Source organism: Emydura macquarii, unplaced genomic scaffold, assembly GCF_026122565.2.
Source record: "Emydura macquarii macquarii isolate MOO-44397 ecotype Brisbane River unplaced genomic scaffold, CSIRO-AGI_Emac_v2 contig_3477, whole genome shotgun sequence".
NCBI classification, from domain to species: Eukaryota; Metazoa; Chordata; order Testudines; family Chelidae; genus Emydura; species Emydura macquarii.
Window position 1 is genome coordinate 4,257,114 of NW_027133614.1, and position 17,082 is coordinate 4,274,195.

Below are 17,082 nucleotides of genomic sequence, written 5' to 3' on the forward strand. Positions count from 1 at the left end.
CTTATCTCTTGATAAGCAGGTTTAAATTGAATTAAAGTGTCCACAAAGTTTTGTACCAACCGCATAGGTTTTTAAACCGATTTAAGTTAAAACAGTGCAACTTTACAGAAAAAAAAAAATGACAAAGATATTGTTACGATTCACAAGAGTTGCAACTTTTTCCAACTGTGCTTACAAAAAAAAATCATGAGCAGTTACTATGTGTCAAATCTAGAAGCGCAAATGCTGGAATGCTGCATAAATATGAGAAAATAAAGAGTGATGCTTTAACTTGATATGCACTTCTTGTAGAGCAAGACTCAAAAAACAGAAGAACTTCATCCAAAACTACTACATCTGATATAACAAGAGAGATTTCTGAGGAGACTGGCAGTGGACTGGACAATGTGGGGATCAGGCCTGCTCCTACTGCAAAGCATTCTGACAGAAAAATTTCAAGACAAGAAAATAAAGATATAACAGCAACTCCTTTATTGGAAGAACGTTTTAGTCAGACCCAACCAGAGAAAGTTACTATCTCCTTCAAAATGAATACTATAACACCATTACATCAAAAGACCAACATGCCATCGGGTACTACTGCAAGTATGGCTAAGAGCTCAGCATTGACTAATGCAGCTCATGTCACTACAGCTAAAGACAAAAGTACTACATCTACGAAAGCCACAACTGCTACAGCCAAAGTAACGACTATAGCTAAGAGAGACACAACTACTATAACAATAGACGCAACAGCATCTAAGGAATATACTACAACAACAGCTAAAGAGGCATCAATAGCTGAAAGTGACACAACTACTGCAGCTATGGTGGTAAGGACAACAGCTAAAACAGACATGACTACAGCAGCAAGGGAAGCAACAACAACTACCAGAAACGCAACTAGTGCTACTAGAAAGACAACATCAGCAGCTAAACGTGATACAACTACTGCAGCTATGGCGGTAACGACAACAGCTAAAACAGACATGACTACAGAAGCAAGGGAAGCAACAGCTGTTACAAGAAACACAACTAGTGCTGCTAGAATGACAACAGCTAAGAGTGACACAACTACTGCAGCTATGGCAGTAACGACAACAGCTAAAAAAGACATGACTACAGTAGCTAGGGAAGCAACAACAGCTGCCAGAACCACAACTAGTGCTACTAGAAAGACAACAGCAGCAGCTAAACGTGATACAACTACTGCAGCTATGGCGGTAACGACAACAGCTAAAACAGACATGACTACAGCAGCAAGGGAAGCAACAGCTGCTACAAGAAACACAACTAGTGCTGCTAGAATGACAACAGCTAAGAGTGACACAACTACTGCAGCTATGGCAGTAACGACAACAGCTAAAAAAGACATGACTACAGTAGCTAGGGAAGCAACAACAGCTACCAGAAACACAACTAGTGCTGCTAGAATGGCAATGGCAACAGCTAAAAGTGACACAGCTACTGCAGCTATGACAGTAACAACAACAGCTAAAACAGACATGACTACAGCAGCAAGGGAAGCAACAGCTGCTACAAGAAACACAACTAGTGTGCTAGAAAGCAACAGAATGACACCTGCACAGCTAAAAGTGACACAACTACTGCAGCTATGGCAGTAACGACAACAGCTAAAAGAGACATGACTACAGCAGCTAGGGAAGGCAAGACCAACAACAGCTACTAGAAAGACAACAGCAACACTAGTGCTGCTAGAATGGCAATGGCAACAGCTAAAAGTGACACAGCTACTGCAGCTATGACAGTAACAACAACAGCTAAAACAGACATGACTACAGCAGCTAGGGAAGCAACAGCTGCTACAAGAAACACAACTAGTGCTGCTAGAATGACAACAGCTAAAGTGACACACTACTGCAGCTATGACAGTAACAACAACAGCTAAAACAGACATGACTACAGCAGCTAGGGAAGCAACAGCAGCTACCAGAAACACAACTAGTGCTGCTAGAAAGACAACAGCAACAGCTAAAAGAGACACACCTGCAGCAGCTAAAAGTGACACAACTACTGCAGCTATGACGGTAATGACAACAGCTAAAAGAGACATGACTACAGCAGCTAGGGAAGCAACAGCAGCTACCAGAAACACAACTAGTTCTTCTAGAAAGACAACAGCAACAGCTAAAAGTGACACAACTACTGCAGCTATGACGGTAATGACAACAGCTAAAAGAGACATGACTACAGCAGCTAGGGAAGCAACAGCAATGACCAGAAACACAACTAGTTCTTCTAGAAAGACAACAGCAACAGCTAAAAGTGACACAGCTACTGCAGCTACGGCGGTAATGGCAACAGCTAAAAAAGACATGACTACAGTAGCTAGGGAAGCAACAACTGCTACAAGAAACACAACTAGTGCTGCTAGAATGGCAATGACAACAGCTAAAAGAGACACACCTACAGTCATAGAGACAACAGATAAAAATGATATGAATATTGCAGTTAAAGAGACTATAACAACACATAAAGACACAACAGAAAAGCAAGACACAAAAACTACAACAGACAGAGGAACAATAACCATAACAGATAGATTCACAACTATTGCACAGAGAGAGAGTGTAAGAACAGCTAAAACACTCACCCCTGTGGCAGCTAAAGACACTGTAAAAACAACAGATAAAAGACACACAACTATTGGGGACAAAGACACTATAACAACAACAAATGAAAAAGACACAACAGCAGCAGATAAAAAAAACATAACCACAGTAGGTGAAGAGATTATATTGACTCCAGATGAAAAAGACTTAACAACTAAAAAAGACACACCTACTGCATCTAGGAAGACTGTAACAAGAGCACCTAGAACAAACACAACTACAGAAATTAAAGACACCGTAACAGCAGCAGATAAAAAAGATACAACTAATGTGGCCAAAGAAAATGTGACAACAGAGGAGAGACACAAAACCACCATAGGTAAAAAAGACAAAACTCCTGTGGACACAGAGAATGTAATGACTACCGATGAAATAGACGTAACTGATAAAAAAGACACAATTACTGTAGAGACACAGACTGTAACAGCAGCAGCTAAAACAGCCACAACTGTTGCAGCTAGGAAGACTGTAACAAGAGCACCTAGAACAGACAGGACTACAAAAATTAAAGAGACTGTAACAGCAGCAGGTAAAAAAGATACAACTACTGTGGACAAAGAAAATGTGACAACAGATGAGAGAGACAAAACAACCACAGATAAAAAAGACACAACTCCCATGAACACAGAGTTTGTAATGACTACAGCTGAAAAAGACACAACAGGTAAAATAGCCCCAACTGTTGCAGCTAGAGAGACTATAACAAGAGCACTTAGAACAGACACTAAAGATACTCTAACCACCACAGGTAAAAAAGACACAACTGCTGCGGACAAAGAGACTGTAAAGTCAACAGCAGATAAAAAAGACACAACTACTGTAGCTGAAGTCAATATAATGACAACAGGTGAAAAAGACACGACTATAGCATACAGACAGACTGTAACAACCAAAGCTAAACCAGTAACTATTGCAGCTAAAAAATCTGTAATGACAACGGATACATTGGACAGAACGAGAACAGTTAAAAAGACACAAACTACCACTAAACAGACACCTACTGATGCTAAAGTAACAACTGTAGCTATAGATTTGACTACGGCAGATAAAGAAGAGACTGTAGATAATAGACAGAAAACTACTGCTACCAAAGCAACAACAATTGAAGAGAAAAAAGAGTTAACGACTGTTATCCAAGAGATAAGTATGGCAAATAAAAAAGAAACGGATATTGCCACTAGAGAGACCTCTACTGCTGATAAAAAAGAGGTAACAACTGCTATCAAAGGGACAGCTACAGATAAAGAAACAACAATCACAGATAAAAGAGACACAGCAACCAGTACTGTCACTAAAGAAACAGTGACTGCCTCTAAAGCTACTGCTAAAGGCTCCCAGGAAAAACCTGATCAACCTGGTACCACTGTCACTCAAACCCCAGTAAAAGCTACTGCCAAACACACCAATGAACATGAAAAAAACACAAAGCCTATGATACAAATTACTGCTACTGCACCCAGAGACCTTACTACCACTCAGCCTAAAGAACTCATCGAAACAAAAGTCCATATAAAACCCACAATAGAAACTTCCACCGTTACTAGAGCATCTACAACAACTTCTTTTTCCAAGGAGATGACTGAAACCAAACACATCGCTGGAAATACATACACTAGAGATTCCACTACCCAGAAGAGCACAACACAGTCTACAACTGAAAAATTACAAACTTCCAAGATTGTTATCACCCCTTCTTTGACTCAGAAACCAGCTACCCACCCAGTTACTCCTGAGCAGGAGAAACCTATACATAATTCAGGCCCCACTGCAATTAATCCAGTGCCTGGTACAGACAGTAATTTCCCTCACAGAAACACAGAAGACCCTAAAGAAATTCCTGATCCTTATGAGGGACCCAATCAAAATCCTAACTCTACGAAACAAGATGACTCTGTAGACCCAGCAATCCCATTCACAACTTCTGTTGCTCCACTGAGAGGTACACCTATTGGCAATGATGAAAACAATAGGTTGGAAACCATTACAAAAATACTACGGGCAACAACAAAATCTAATTCAGCTATCCCTCAAAAACAAGAAACGTCACATGGCGTTACAACAAATACTAATATTGATCTTGTTTCAGATAAAGAAATCACCAAGGAAAGTCCTATATCTATGAACACAAATACTTCAGTAAAACATACAATAGTGACTTCAACCTTTACAGTTGAGAGGGATGTGCATCATACTTCCACCTTGCCAAGTGGATTCAGAACCTCAAGGACTGAAGAAAGAAGAGAAATCACATCTATCCCCACTAAAACACATTCAATATCTTATTCAACTAAAGCTCCTGAAAGAAGCCCTGCTATATACATAGACTCTAAACTACAGGACAAGATCAACACAACAATATTTTACAAAGGTACATTTCTTATAATTGTAACATTTATGTTTATAGAGATGAACAAACTGATTGTCTCATATAGCCAGAGCATGTCTCCATATTAGGAACCATTTTTTTCTGAAGAAATTACTGGGAACACTGACTGGAAGTACCAGGGAACATATGAAACAAACAGGGTCAGGGAATAAGGCTAGAGGGAGGCTTCCAAGTCTCATGAAAATATTCCAGCAAGTCATTGACTGAATTTCAACTATTAAATATGTAGGGTGACCAGATGTACCAGATGATTTTATAGGGACAGTCCCGATATTATAGGGACAGTCCTCATATTCAGGGCTTTGTCTTATATAGGCGCCTATTACACCCCAATCCCTATTCTGATTTTTCACACTTGCTATCTGGTCACCCTATCGTCATGTGACCTAATCTGACAGCCATTTTGCATGGATATCCACAATAAAAAACAAGAAACCCTTTCCCTCCGGTCTCCTTCCAGCTGCAATACTGCTCTTTCACTCACTATCTGTTCTATTTTAATTACATCTTAACCCTATTATTTTCCTTAGACAGTTTTCCAAATTCACATATTCCTGAATATTTTGCTACACCTAAGCACTACTAGACCTATTGTAAATCCAAATACCAGAGTAATTGAGCTTGATACTTTTATGGAGGGGATGGTATGATGGACAGCCTGTTTTGGCAATTGACTGATCTTTGACCAATGACCTGTGAAGGGATGTTAGATGGGATGGGGTCTGAGTTGTTACAGAGAATTCTTTCTTGGATGTCTGGCTGGTGAGTCTTGCCCACATGCTCAGGGTTTAACTTATCACCATATTTAGGGTCGGGAAGGACTTTTCCCCTTGGACAGATTGGCAAAAGCTCTGGGGGTTTTTTGCCTTCCGCTGTAGCATGGGGCATGGGTCACTTGCTGGTGGATTCTATGTACCTTAAAGTTTTTAAACCATGATTTGAGGACTTTAATAACTCAATCATAGGTTAGAGGTTTATTACAGGAGTGTGTGGGTGAGGTTCTGTGGGCTGCGTTGTGCAGGAGGCCAAACTAGATGATCATTATAGTCTCTTCTGACCTTAGAGTCTATGAGTAGAGTATTCACCCATCCTTTATGATTATGTAACTTGAACTACACCTATACTCATTCATAAGGGGGGAGAAAGAGCTACAGGAAGCACTACATGGTGTCCATTTCCTTCACACTTATGAGTGGAGGATTCTGATGTGGTTTTGCATCCACTTTGCATTGATGTGCATGACAGCATGAGGTGCAAGCCAATGGGTAGTTGAAATCAATTGGAACTAAATGCCTAAGTACATTTGAGGATCTAAGCCTATATCTATATCTGCTCTATCTATGTGAATGAATGAGGAAACAAGAAAAACATTTTCACGACTTCTTCGTTTGAGACAGATCAGATATACTTTGCAGGTTTGAAAATTTCCTGCAGTTTTTCTGTTTCTAATCCCAGCTAAAACCCTAAGTACAGAAAACTGTGAAAACTTGAACAAAACAAAACAGATGAGGGTTTTTTTTTTCCCCTTCAAATTTCTGTCAGAGATTTCTGGACAACAGTTTGAGTTAATTCTTATCTGACCTAAATCCATTTACCCAATGCACAATATTTCAGCCCGTTTATACTTTTTCAAATAAGCACTGTTTTTAAAGAAAGTATTTAAACAAAGAAGAACAATCCACTACAACAATTTTTCTGTATCCCAACGGAAAAGGAATATAGAATTAAATATGAGTTTTATGTGAGGCCTAATTCATTTGGTTATTTATTATGGTATAGTTAAAATTCTACCCAAATGTTGAACATATTAAGAAAACAAAAACTATAGAATGCTATAAAAATATCAGACTTTATATTCTTAGGTAACAAACATCAAGGTTAAAACTTTGGAGAACATAACTCAAATGAATAATTGCAAATAATTGCAACATAAATATTAGATACAGGAATCAGAACCCTGGATCTTGAATATTCTCAAATACTAAGAAGGAATGGTACTTGTCTGCAGCATTCTTATTCAAAGTTTCATTTTTATGCCTTTTTTATCATGTAATAAGTTGATGAATATACAATCTAGGTTTCCCTATGCACACTTCAATAAATAATGAACTAAAAGAGTTTACAAGAGGTTAAACCATTAACAAGAGGTTTATCTTATTTTACAATCCTCTGACATTTTAAATTATTCTTTGAGCTTCAATTTCATTTAAATAAAAAATATACACTAATTATTTTTTTACCAGATGAACAAGACGCTAAGAATTTGTGTAACGGAAAACCAGCAAATGGAATTGTTGCATTACCAAATGGAACATTAGCTGTATTCCGAGGTGAGTGGTCTATTGAATGTTTAATATTTTCACCCCTTGACTTATGTTTTAATTAAATACTAACTTTTTGGCATTTCCTAATGATCAGATAATAAATATTTGGTCTATTGTCTATAAGTCCACTTCCTGATGCCAAAAGGATGCAACAGCTCAATAGAGATTTCAGGCCCTCACAATTAGTTAGACAGAGGTCCTGGCAAAGTATTTGCCTTTAGGGGTGGTGCTCTATCCAAATCACTACCCAGGACTGTAATGTAAAAATATAATGAAAATGTCATGTGATGCATTTTGATGTGTTTCAAGCAATTAGTTGAATCTCAAAAAGTTCCACCTCCAGAGGTTCATTTTATATTATGTGTTACAGATAGGAACCCAATATAATGTAATTATCAGACACTTATTTTGCTGCATATAGTACATCATTCTTAGATTCTGGAGCATAAACATTGCAATAATTTAAGATTTCACTCAAAAAAATTCTCTAGTCCTTATAGTGGTGAAGTAAACCTTCTAGATGTAACTGATACAGGAATATCTACTTGAGTATGGAGACTGCCTGTAATAGCAACTATGGGATCAGTGTAAAAATAAATTGCTTTACCAAACCAAACAAAACATAGGTATTATTGTACTGAATGGGAGCTGAAGTAATGAAGAATAACTTTGGTGACAACTACACATGGCACAATAAAACTGAACTAAGTAGGATATGAGCTACAGAAAAACCATGGAAATTTCTCTGCAGGCCCCCCAGATTCCCAATTCATGCCTTCACCCTCTCCAATCTCAATTTCCATCCTTCACTAATAACTTCCCCACTTCCACTAGTGCTCCCTCCTCTAATCTTTTAACTCTGCCTGCTCCTAGTGAATGATGAATACATGAACATACAGCCCCCCATTAACAATTATTAAACTTTATAGGAATCAAGGACCAGATGACTTTAAGAAACTAACAGAGAAAAGGGAAGAGTTAAAATAAGAGGTATAGATAGCAGCAGAGATGGGGAAAAAAGGCATAGAAATCAAAGGTAATTAAGATGCAAATATATAAGTAACTCCACAGTAATAATCAGACACATTATCCCGCAGAATAATCGTATCTCCTCTAATAATTAAATAGGACCAGCATCCCACAAACAAAACAAATAATAAAGTGAAAGCAGCCCAAGACTCTACCTACAGCCCTTGGAGTGACACCCAGCTGACTACCCTGTGGGTGCTTGGGGTCACCAACAGAAGCTATTGAATTCACATGAGCCCAACTGGCCATGAAGCACAAAAGACTTCTTCAGAGTAGGCCTTCTCTCACCCCTGATCCCTTTTCTACATAAGACTACACATAGCATAAATAGACAGTACTCACAGTTGAGGAGGCCTAACAATAGAGGTGGGGAATTAGACTTCCCCTGCTGAATGATGGAATCTGAGAGTTCCTAGTTGACCTTAATGTGTGGCTTGATGAGTGTGAAGGGTGATGGCAAGTGCTGGCTCTTTTTCCCATTCAAAGCATTCTGCACCTGGGCTGTTTGAGGACAGCTAGCTTAGGGTGAAGCCTCCCTGTGAAGCTAGGTGCTACAAGATGGCTGGGTGGGTGGGTTCCTCTTGCTGGGAAGCCAATGTAGATTGCAGGTCTCCTAGTCCACATTGAGCAACAAAGGGTCTGTGCACTTTACACTGAGCAACAAAGGGGCTGTGCACTTTCTGTGCCCTTTCCCCAAACAGTGTGTTTGCGCAGGCTTCCAAGCTCATGCATGTGGCTAAGTGATCCCAGCCACAGGAAGGAAATTCTGGGTGGGTGGTTGCCTGTTCTGCCAAGTCAAACTCCTCCTCCTCTTTTGTGGCCCAGCACTGCACAGCCTGTCCTGCTCTCAGCCACTCAGATTATTATTAGGCAGACCTTCTGGGTTCTCCCTCAAGCTTGCTGAACATTACTTTTCTAGCTGGTGTTCTGGGGCTTTAGGAACTACAATTAGCTGGAGAGGCTGAGCATGCTAGGTGTTGAGCATTCTCTGTTCCCTTGGGCATGCAGGATGGCACATTCTGTCATGCCATTTCAAAGAGAAGAGGGTGGCTCTGTGGTCCTTGATTCTATGCTTTAGAATTAATTTATACATGGCATTTTCTAAAAATAAAAGTTTAAGTAAGGGGCAAAATGGTGCACTTTAGTGAGGTTTTTCAAGGTTAGTGCTTTTTATTTTGCAGATCATTACTATTGGCTGCTGGATTCATCTAGGCAGCCAACAGTATCCCCTCGTAAAATCACTGAGGGGTGGGGAATTCCATCCCCCATCGATACTGTCTTTTCCAGATGCAACTGTGATGGCAAAACCTTCTTCTTTAAGGTTAGTTACTTACTAACTATCTTACTTAGTTTGAGTGTTTAAACGATTTAATTTGGTTGATGCCTGTAAAAATGAGAAACCAGTGAAAGGCTGAATGGCTAAAGAAATAGAGGTCATGTCTGATTCCCCCATTCGCCTTAATTAGTATCCCCCTTGGCAATCAGATGAAAAAGGTCAAGGACTGAGTGGACATGGTGACTGAATTAACCCTACTGAGGCAGTTAAGGAGTATGTAGGATAGCTTTCGCTGCTGTGGCCGAGAGGATATCAGTCCGACATTGTCAGTCTGGATCCTTTCATGTGCACGAACCTTCATTATATGGATGTAAAATGGACTACTGAAACCATGGTAGAGCCATCTACTAGAATTAACAAGCTGCAGCTGTGTGTGGGCTGTGACACTCAGGCTCCCAGGATGCCTTAACATGGTTTCTTTTCCAGTTGCCTGACTGAGGTAAGAACCTGAAACAAGCAGAATGAGCCCAGGCACTGTAGCAAGACAAAAAGCCTCTTTCCAGCAGACAATGCAGTGCTCTTCCTGTCATTTGTAGGTTATGTACAGTTCTTAAAGGGCACTGGGCTGCAGACCCAGGAAAGAGATTTTCTAAGAAGTTGCTGAGGTGCCTACATTTTTAGCACCATCTGAGGGAAAAACCCTCTTTGGCTGTTTTCTCCACTTGCCTGCGTCCTGAAGTACTGCAGCCAGGCAGAGCTCTCCACCCCCTCACTCCCCACAGCGCTTTCACAGGGAAAGGGCAACCAGAAAAAGCCCAGCAGCTCAGAGAGGGTGTCTGTTCCTCCCCTCCTGCGAGCAAAGGAAAGATGGCTCCTCTGCTGTGCCCCTTCAGCAACACCTGGCCAGGGAAGGGGGAAGAAGGGACCCTGCTACGTGCCCAGGCTTGGGAGCGGGGGAGGGGCGGTGGTGAAAAACCACAAGAGGAGACGTGATGAAGCTGGTGAGGGCAGAATTAATTGATGGGGATGGAGGGGTTATATGTGAACAAATAATGGAAATGGGTGGGGGATGCCTAAGCCATCTGCAATGTAATAACAAGCACAACTACATAGAGTGCAGTCTTCTAGTACTTTTAAAATGCTCCTAACAAGAAAGGAGTGTCTTTAAGTAACGCAGTGTTGTTTGATGCAATTCCCTCTGGAGGACAAGAATTCCTACAAAACAAGTAAAACAGTGTTTCTCAAATAGTGTAAGTGTGACTGTACTCTGAAGCTCCTTGCTCAACAGACTGGCTTATTTGAATTTAAAAAATCTTCTATTTACTACAGTAACAAAACTAAGATTTCACTACTTTTTAATCTTGCTGCTAATGTAGAGGCAGTGCAGCTAAGGGAGTGAGTTGACTTGTGAATCAACAGAGCTGTTAAATATGTTTAAACTGCAACCTTCAGTGAAGCCTGTGTAACATGATGATGTGGTTGCACAGAGGTAACAGCATAATTTGAAAGCAGTATGGTTGCGCAGGTGTATGCCAGGGTCAAATTTGAATCAAAGTTTTTATTACTTGTGGTAAACAAGCAGGAAAAACACACAAACCCAACTTAACTTTTATAGTCATGAGGTTAAGGGACTGGCAGTTAAGAAAAAAATTACTTGTCAAATGAACAAGTGTTGAGCTGGAGGTTAAATATAAATATAAAATTTCAAAGATGGATCCCTACAATGCTTTTTTTGAAAAGGCATTTTTTTATAAGCAGATCACATATGAAAGACTGTAAAACCATACCCCTTTCTTACAGGGCAAATATAGTAGGTAGTTTTGAGAAACTGAATAACTGACAAATTTCAGCATAGAAACTAAGCAGCTCACAGAGGATATGCATTTCCATAGGTTAAAGTGTAAGAAAGTGGGGCAGGGTGGGTGGTGGTGGTTCCCAAAAACAAAACAAAAGTCTAAACAAATTTTTCATGGTTTCAACATATCAATTTGAAACAAAGACGTTTTAAAAAATTTACTCAGTAAAATCCACACTTGTGGGTATCAAATTTTCCTGCTGAAAAGCTTCAGTTTTGTTTAAACTTTTTAGAGGGAAATGATTCTATGAAAATTCCCCCCAGGCTCTAATGGAAGGCACAGGGCCTACATACCAATGGAGTGAACAGTCAGGTTGCCTTATGATGCAAATGAAGGGAAAGCAGCAACAGCTGTGCTCGGTCTCCTGCTCCCTGCACTATAACAGGCAGGAGATAAGAGACATAAAGGGAACAGCAGGAGAAAACATTTAAGGACCCCCTTAGCCAGCCTTAACCTACACACCTTTATCACAAGGATAATTTATCTGTCTCAGCCACCAGCACCCTTTTGGAAAATCACTGCATGTGCCATTATGCTAATGATTACAGTTGTGCTAACTGTTGCAGTTTGTTTGCTTCCTTAAGTAGAGTAATTTGAAATGCAGAGTTAAGCATAAAACCTGAATTCATTGTTACACATTCTCTCATTTTGCTGGAAAGCACAGTGCTGTATAAAAAAGAGCAAAAATGAGCTGTGCAAAGTTCCTACTTAATAAAATGTAATTGTTTATTCAACTAATTACTGGAGAGTCATTAGCGCTGTTTTCACCTTATCTTTCCCTCCCCGGTCTTCCCATCTCAAGCTCTCTGGGATCACTGCAAGTTCTTAATTGCACCTCCTATCCCTGAACATCTGCATGACTTGCCTAACAAAGCTATGCTAATTCTTCACTATATTCATTTGCTTTTGTTATATCCCCATCCCTTCATTTGTGAGTGGCAATTATCAATGTGTGTGTGTTTGTACAATACTCAGCACAATAAGGTCCTAATCTTGACTGGGGCTTTTAGGCATTACTGTAATATAAATATTTACTAGGACTCTAGAACAGAGGTCGGGGGTGGGGTGGGGGGGGGGGGACAGGGACAGAGGAACATTTGGGGGAGATGGCAGGGGTTGGGGAAGGAGGTTCACCCAGCCCTGATCTGCTCCGGTTTCACCCCAAGCCACGGCTCTGCTCCTAGCTGCGGCCCCAGTCCTGGCCCCTGTTCTGTTTCCAGCCCTGGCCCCAGGCCCAGCCACAGCCCCTGACCGTGGGCTGGCCACAGTTCCACTCCTGGCCCTGCACCAGGCCCCAAACCCCAGACCCAGCCACAGCTCCTGACCATGGACTGGCCACAGTTCCACTCCCGGCCCTGCACCAGGCCCCAGACTGCCCTCAACTACTATCTAGCCTCAGCCCCTGGCTCCCGGCCCAGACGCAGCTCTGGTCCCACCCTGCGCCCCCCCAACCTCAGGGGGGAGGAGGGAGCGGAAGTGGTAAAGGGAGAGACCCCTGCTTTAGAAGCAGTTTTCAGCCTACCATGCCAGGCTAAAATATGCAGACCTTGAAAACAGACTAGTCTGGTGGTTTGAATGGGAGTGATTGTGAGTGTCAAATAATAGATGTATAACATGGCGTCTCTAGGACGCCCAGCACTCAGCTTTAGTCTTTATATCGCAAAAGCAAAGTGGCTGCTGGTAGAGTCTATGTAGATATAGGTAAAAAGGTTTATGCGCTAAGTGAGTTTAAGGAGCTTGCAAAGTATTCTCTTCAACATAAGATACAGCAGCTTTTCTTTCTGATGGATAGACTAGAATTTTTTTGGCCAGTTTTATAATGTACAGTAATTAGATGTAGATTTCATAAACGCCTGTCTAATCTATAGCAATGGACATTTTTTTTCTCCTGCAGTAAAAATTTGTTTAAATCCTCAGGGTTCCCAATACTGGCGTTTCACTAATGATGTAAAGGATATGGGATATCCCAAACAAATTGCAAAAGGATTTGCAGGATTAAATGGAAAAATAACAGCAGTTCTTTCAGTAGCACAACACAAGAATAGGCCAGAGTCTGTGTATTTTTTCAAAAGAGGTATGTTTCATGTTTAAGGTATCTACAAATGTTAGAAGTACTCAGTTTATTTCTCTTGGGAATAAAACTTACTTTCACTTTCAAGTAAGATTGCATGTCTGGCAACAGATAAGCGATGATAAGAGTACATAGCCCACCAGAAGATCCTGAGTTAATCTGGGACTTCAGAGACAGCCTCTGCATGCCAAAGGGTTTATGCAAGTTTAAATAGTTTTCAGAATAGGGTTATAAGGAAGAATTTTACCATCATTTGAACACTATTCCAGTCACAAGTTAATGAGGCATGGGTAAGGCTTGAAATAGATTATTCACCGCATAGCTATATATAGAACTGTTTCTCAGTTCTGGTTTTTTCATTGCAAAGTACTGGCTTTTGCCATTTCATGAACTTAATTGAATGGTATGGCATCTACACAGGAACATTTGAAGGCGCTATTTGGATTAAAATAGTTGGCAAGTAAAATGGACCCAATCCTGTTGTCTTTTGTCTTGTTACACCTCCTACTGTCCCCTTGAAGAATGGGAATTATGCCAGCAGAAAACCTGCATCATCAGGCTCGTGCCTTACAATTTCACCATTTTTTCCCCTCTCTCGAGGGGACTTACCCATTCACTACTCAGAATAGTGCTTATTACCCTGGGTAGTCCATACTGACTAACAAAAATACTCACAGAAGTAAACACTTCACTTACAAGTGTTAGAACCAGATTGTGTTAGCTTTGTACTTCAAAGTTGAATATCTAATGGTTGGGCATTTAAAGCTGAAAGATTCTTCAATAGCATTTGGACACATTTTAAAAGGTGCATCAAAGTTGCTCTTATCTTCCAAGCCTAGCAAGTTCATATGAGGGTAGTGACGACATTTATTTCTGATCCCACTGTTTTACAAATGGAACAAATTTCTGTATCAGGTGGCAGTGTTCAACATTATATCTACAATCAAGAACCAGCCAAGAAGTGCAAAAAGAAAGTATATGTTAGGTATCCAGCGTATACACCCAAAGCTGTGATCAAGAGGAGACGCTTTGAACGCGCAATTAGATCAGAAATCATGTACCGCACACCAGTCATGTACCACACTCTCAGAATCAACCACAATCCAACTGGTCAGTTATATTTAATGTTAAATGGCTTTATATTCATTTTAAAATTAATAGTTTCTAAAGGACAGCATTTGTTATCTATTCAACTTCTTGAATGTATGTTTTTAAATCTAGTCAACCTAGCAGTTGTTCTCTCTCTCAGCTTCTCACCAAATTACAGCTTTGTATGGCCCATGTTTTAATATTTTCCTAACAAATCAATTTTCTTGTCTGCAGGAATATTACACGATGAGATTAAAATAAATTCTTATTGGAGAGGATTTCCAAAAGTAGTCCACTCAGCTATATCAATACCTAACTACCGGAAGCCAGATGGTTTTGATTACTATGTTTTCTCTAAGGGTAAGTTAAAGCTAAAACACATTAGCACAAATTTAAAAAAGCAAGCGTGGGGTTCTGAAATGTGAAGTTTTCCACCCTTTCTGCTGCAAGATGAAACTTAAGTGCTATGGTTCAGGCTGAAATTTTTTTTTAATAACTCAAACTTCACCCATAATCACTGAATAGATGGATGTTTCTACTTACAATGATCAGCCAGTGGAACTCCATGGCACAAGGTGTCACATGGATAAGATTAAAAAAAGGAATGGACATTTATAGGGTTAACAAGACTGTCTGGAGTTGTTATTGTAATGACTAAACATTCAAGAATGAAATCCTCACACCACTGAACTGGTAGGAGTTTTGCCACTGACTTCAAGTGGAGTCAGGATTTCACTAAAATAGTTCAGGATATAAGTCCATGTATTTCAGGGCATAAATCAACCTCTAATGGGGTTAAGGAGAAATTTTCCCTGTGTGCAGTTATGGGATCCTGCCTACTGAAGGATTTTGCTGTTACACCTTCCCCTGAAGCATTGGATACTGGACTAGGACCACCTCTGGTCTGATCCAGTATGACAGTTCCTCTCACGCCTATGAAATAAGTGGACAGTGCACACCTGGGGAATAAGGTGCCACTTTTACAGTTTTGTTTTAAGAAAAGGCTTAAACTCTTTAGCCCCTCCAGAGAAGTGCTGGCATACAACACTGCAGAGACAAAGAACATTCTTCCCTTAATTCTCAACTCTTTGGCTGAGAGTTGTTCAGTTGTTTAAGACACTATCTGTTCAAGTGCACCCAATTCTACAACTGAATATGAAGAATTTCTTCAGGGATGCTTCAGTGTATTTGAATCAATTGTGTTTGGATTTCAGAAAGCAATCATATCTCACAGTATAACTCTAAAGAGCATGAAAGTTTCAACGTAGTATTTGTGAAGAGATAAAAGTTGCCAATATTTTTTTTAAAGGGAACGGCTTTTATTAAAAAGGGGACTAAGTGGCAAAGTAGTTCTCCAAGCTCAAGCTGGCTATAACTCCGTTACTGGGTAAGATCTGATATCTGTCAATACTCAGAAATTTGGGTGAATAAAAAAAGTAAACGTCAAAATGAAATGCTTTGTCTAGAAACTGATATTAAAGCCTCTCTCAACTACATGTGTACCAAGTGTGATTATGATATCAGTTCTGTCAAGAGAAACAGGCATTTGATGTTAACTCAACGCATTAATAAGAGCTTTTTATGTACTAAAGATTTCCTGTATCTGGCCTTTTACTTTCCATTTAAACTGCACTTCTCTCATTGCAGATCAATATTACAATGTGAATGTGGCCAGCAGAATAGCAAGATCGGTTACGTCTCAGACTGGGCAGACAGTATCCAAGGACTGGTATAAGTGTCCTAAAAATGATTTGTATCACAGGATTTGAAAGAAAGAAGCCATTTTAATTTGACAGTTTGTCTAATTTTATTAATAAAGACATTGAAATATGCGCACATCAATCTACATACAAAATGCTGCCTTAAGTGCTGCAATCATTACACTAAAGCAACAGTAGCCAATCTGACAGTCTGTATACACAGCTCCAATTACTTTACAGAACGTTTAACTAATATTGCCTCGGTTAAGGCTTCCTCTGCCTCCCATTGCATGTGTTACACCTGGGTAGGGAAAGAGAAGAGTATTAATGCAAGTACTTTTCCCCGCTCCAATAATCAAACATTGGTGAGGAGATGCATGTGCAATAGAATATTCTGTTAATAGTCTCTCTCTCTTTGTAATGGTCTAACAAGAAGGTACTATAATGTTGCCATTTAAGAGAGTGCAATATCACTTCTGGACCTGGACTTTCATTCCATGGGCCGGAAGAGCCATAACTACAGCATGCTCAATGATGGGTGCAGAGGTTACCCTCCTTTTTCAACAGCCACCCTTTTGGTTGCTTGTGAGACAATAAATGGGATTTCAATGGAAATTCCTTCCAGTTCAATAAATGCATTTTTTTTCATTAAATCCACAATAATCTGAAGGTTAACAGAAGTATCAGCATGTATGTATGCAAAATATTTAATATATGTATTGATGAATGAGTTTAATCC

The 17,082-nt window shown here is 40.0% G+C and overlaps 2 protein-coding genes across 3 annotated transcripts in view; one reads left to right on the forward strand and one right to left on the reverse strand.

Annotated features, from left to right (window-relative positions):
• The first annotated feature begins 1,895 nt into the window (after positions 1 to 1,895).
• Positions 1,896 to 16,437, forward strand: PRG4 (proteoglycan 4). The gene is made up of 7 exons (XM_067535181.1): positions 1,896 to 4,980; positions 7,242 to 7,328; positions 9,533 to 9,672; positions 13,401 to 13,557; positions 14,470 to 14,664; positions 14,878 to 15,003; positions 16,291 to 16,437. Exons 1-7 carry the CDS (start codon positions 1,896 to 1,898, stop codon positions 16,410 to 16,412), a joined length of 3,912 nt encoding a protein of 1,303 aa, XP_067391282.1. The 3' UTR covers positions 16,413 to 16,437.
• The window catches only part of TPR (translocated promoter region, nuclear basket protein), a 58,946-nt gene continuing 58,289 nt past the window's right edge, over positions 16,426 to 17,082 (reverse strand). For both annotated transcript variants that reach the window (XM_067535117.1, XM_067535116.1), the window contains exon 51: positions 16,426 to 16,644. In XM_067535117.1, the coding sequence (XP_067391218.1) occupies positions 16,589 to 16,644 (56 nt within the window). In that variant the 3' untranslated portion in view covers positions 16,426 to 16,588. The remainder of the gene's footprint in view (positions 16,645 to 17,082) is intronic.